This window comes from Halyomorpha halys, unplaced genomic scaffold, assembly GCF_000696795.3.
Source record: "Halyomorpha halys isolate HHAL.00 unplaced genomic scaffold, Hhal_1.1 Scaffold144.1, whole genome shotgun sequence".
In the NCBI taxonomy this organism is placed as follows: Eukaryota; Metazoa; Arthropoda; class Insecta; order Hemiptera; family Pentatomidae; genus Halyomorpha; species Halyomorpha halys.
Genome location: NW_027106983.1, coordinates 935,985 through 939,056, shown reverse-complemented (window position 1 = coordinate 939,056; position 3,072 = coordinate 935,985). Strand labels below are relative to the sequence as shown.

At 26.6% G+C, this 3,072-nt stretch overlaps 1 protein-coding gene across 7 annotated transcripts in view; it reads left to right on the top strand.

The window, feature by feature from the left end:
* dysc (dyschronic) overlaps positions 1-3,072 on the top strand; it is a 183,043-nt gene that overhangs the window by 174,566 nt on the left and 5,405 nt on the right. For all 7 annotated transcript variants that reach the window (XM_014416960.3, XM_014416958.3, XM_014416954.3 and 4 more), the window contains one exon: positions 1,960-2,038. In XM_014416960.3, the coding sequence (XP_014272446.1) occupies positions 1,960-2,038 (79 nt within the window). The remainder of the gene's footprint in view (positions 1-1,959; positions 2,039-3,072) is intronic.

Sequence of the window (3,072 nt, the reverse complement as noted above, 5' to 3'; positions counted from 1 at the left end):
AAGTTATATAATGCAAAGAAGTATGAACATATTAGTTATTATTAATTTAAAATTTAAATATGAAAAGAAAATGAAAATTGAGAGGAAGAAAATATATGCAACAAAAATAGATGATAAAGAGGCAAATTATAAGTATAGTGAACAAAACTTATAACACGGGTATGGAAAATGGATAAAAGTGGAGAAAATAAGGGTTAAGAGTAAAATAAAGAAAGGGGAAAGAAAACAAAAAAGAATAAAAACGAACCTGTTCGTTGGAAGATCAAACGCCTAATGGATACTGCGGTAATGACGGCCAAACGTTAACGTTACGAGAGGGTGAAAAGTAGAAAAATTTTAGAAGAAAGCGTGTGAGAGGGTGATGACAAATGGTGATAGGAAGAGTTAAAAATATATACGAACCAACGAATTACTGAATAACGAAGTACCAGAAGATGACAGTGTCATGGTTATTTAACTTAGCAAAAAGTATTTTATAACAATATTAATATATATTTTATATGAGGCATGGAAATCCAAATCCCATTTCAAATTTATACATACTTATGTATATTTTTTTCTTAAACAGTTTTTGTACTCAATTATCATAAGGTGAACAAATATCTTCCAAAGACAATTGAATGACATGTGATTTAACTGATTTTTGAGGAAATTCTTTCACTTTGTGATAATCTAGTACAAAAACTGATGAAGAAAAAATTAACTAAAATTGGTAAATGGACTTGACTGGCTTTAGAATGTTATGCCTCATATAAACTAGTTTTATTTATTGTTAATTTTTTTTCATATTTTTTAAAGTCCAATTTGTTGAGAAAACCATTGAACTAAACACTCATTAAAAAATTGACAGATCTTTTTAATATATAGCTTATTTTTCTCATGAAAGTATCAGATTAGATATAAGTAATGAATATTTAAATGTATCTTAAAATGGAACTACAGTTAACTGCCAAGATAGAAGTATTTGCTTTCAACAAATCTCTAAAATAAATTGCATACAATTAGTTCTAGCATTAATATAAGGGCTACACAGCATGATAATAGAGCAATAGTTAGTTTGCATCTTATAATTAATCGTAGTTTTTCACTGAAATAATTTTTAAATGCTTAAGCATATCATTCCATTGTGCTTTTTTATATTTTTATATTGACCTATAAATATAAATATTTAATACTTTTACTAACATTTTAAAAAAACAAATTACTATTATTTTTTTTATATATACATATACATACACTTTGTTTAATTCATTTAATTTTCTATTTTTCTTAACCCTTAACTGGGTGGTCTACCTTACAGAATACATGACCTTTCTCAATTTATTTTTTATGGTTTATATGGAGCTATTTCAACCAGTCTTACATGGTTGTATTCAGTAATTATTACAAAATTGTGGATATTTTCAGGGTTTTATGTTAGTATGCATGCAAGAAAAATTCATACAATCTCTTTTAATTGCATTGAACAAAATAGAGGAGTCAACAATGAATGAAAGTTCAAATTCAAAAAAAAAATAGTTCATTCGTTTTCGGGAAGGCTATTGTTTTTTTAATCAACAAAATATTATTTTAATAAATATATTGTTTTTCCTTGTTCCTCTATTAAAATGTTTTTAGTAGAAAAAAAAATAGGGAAATGGAATGTAAAGACACAGAGAGGAAGAGACAGTTTAGGCAGACCAGTTTAACCCAGCAGAACGTGCAATCACAAATTCACTTTGAAACGCGCTAACAATTTGGTTGACAATGTTGGTTTGACAAACATTGCCAGTTGAAGTAAAGGCTGATGAAGGCATTGATGGGTGTCCACATTCCACCAACTATAGCAGCAAAAAGCAAAGCACAAACACAAAAGCAAAAAACTATCTTGAGAATAGGGTTTTTTTTTTTTTTTTTTTTTTTTTAATAGCTTAAATGTAACCAATAAAATTAGTTTGAAAGATAATTCTAATCCTACAGGAAAACGGTGCAGCATATGATGCTGGAGGTCTTCAAGTGGGCCAGTTAATTCTTGAAGTTGATGGGCAGAAAGTAGAAGGTATCTACTACTTCAATATTAAAGTAAAATACAGCAGATTTTCAATAATTTGTCTTCTTTCTGTTTGTATAAATTAATAAAAATAGTACAATTTATCATTTCATCATTGCATTAATCAAACATTTTTCACTTTATCAAAGCAGCATATACTTTTCTTATTATTATATTATTTATGTAATATTTATAACAAAATATCAAATAACTACTAATATTTCACTAACATATACCATTATTATAAATTATTTACTAGATGCTTCATTATACAAATTTGTACAATATGAAATAGTTTTTGCATCCTTTACATTTTTTTCCCCTTTTTGATAGATTCCAACCAAAAAGAATTGTAATCAATTTAGTTAATATCACTAACTTTTCAGTGTGTCTAGTGGTGTGCAAATTAGCTTTAGGAAATTCTTTAACTTTTCCACATTTTCCTAGACCATTTTCAAATCTACATACAGTAGTTGTTGAACCAATAAGCTTTCATTAATTAATAATGATTACTTATTTTTCATAAATATTTTTACATATTAGATGCACTTATCAATTAATTGTTAGTACAGGTAAATTTTAGAGTATTATTAGTATTAATTTTAATAGAAAATATCCATTTAGTTGTAATCAGTCTTAAACCTTTCAATTATATATGATTTTCATCATAAAAAGGTAGTTGTAAACTCTAATAAAAACTCATTTCTACCTTTAAAATACTAGAACCCTTTTTTGTTCAGTATTATCACATCTATTATGACAATAAAAACCCCAACATAGAACACAATATCTAATTTCATAAACAAATATTTTGAACATGTCATAAAACCAAATATAGGTTTAAACAGGATCTAAAGGAACTAACAGCTTTTAGTACTATTTTGATATATAGAACTGATTTAATAGGTAAAAACACTCCAATGACCAAGAAAAAGATAATAAAAATGAAAAGTACCAAACTGCAAGTTGAGACATTACATCAACCGTTCCTTCATTTCAATTTGGTTCGAGATGTAAATACCTTTCTTCTCTTTTTTATGGAA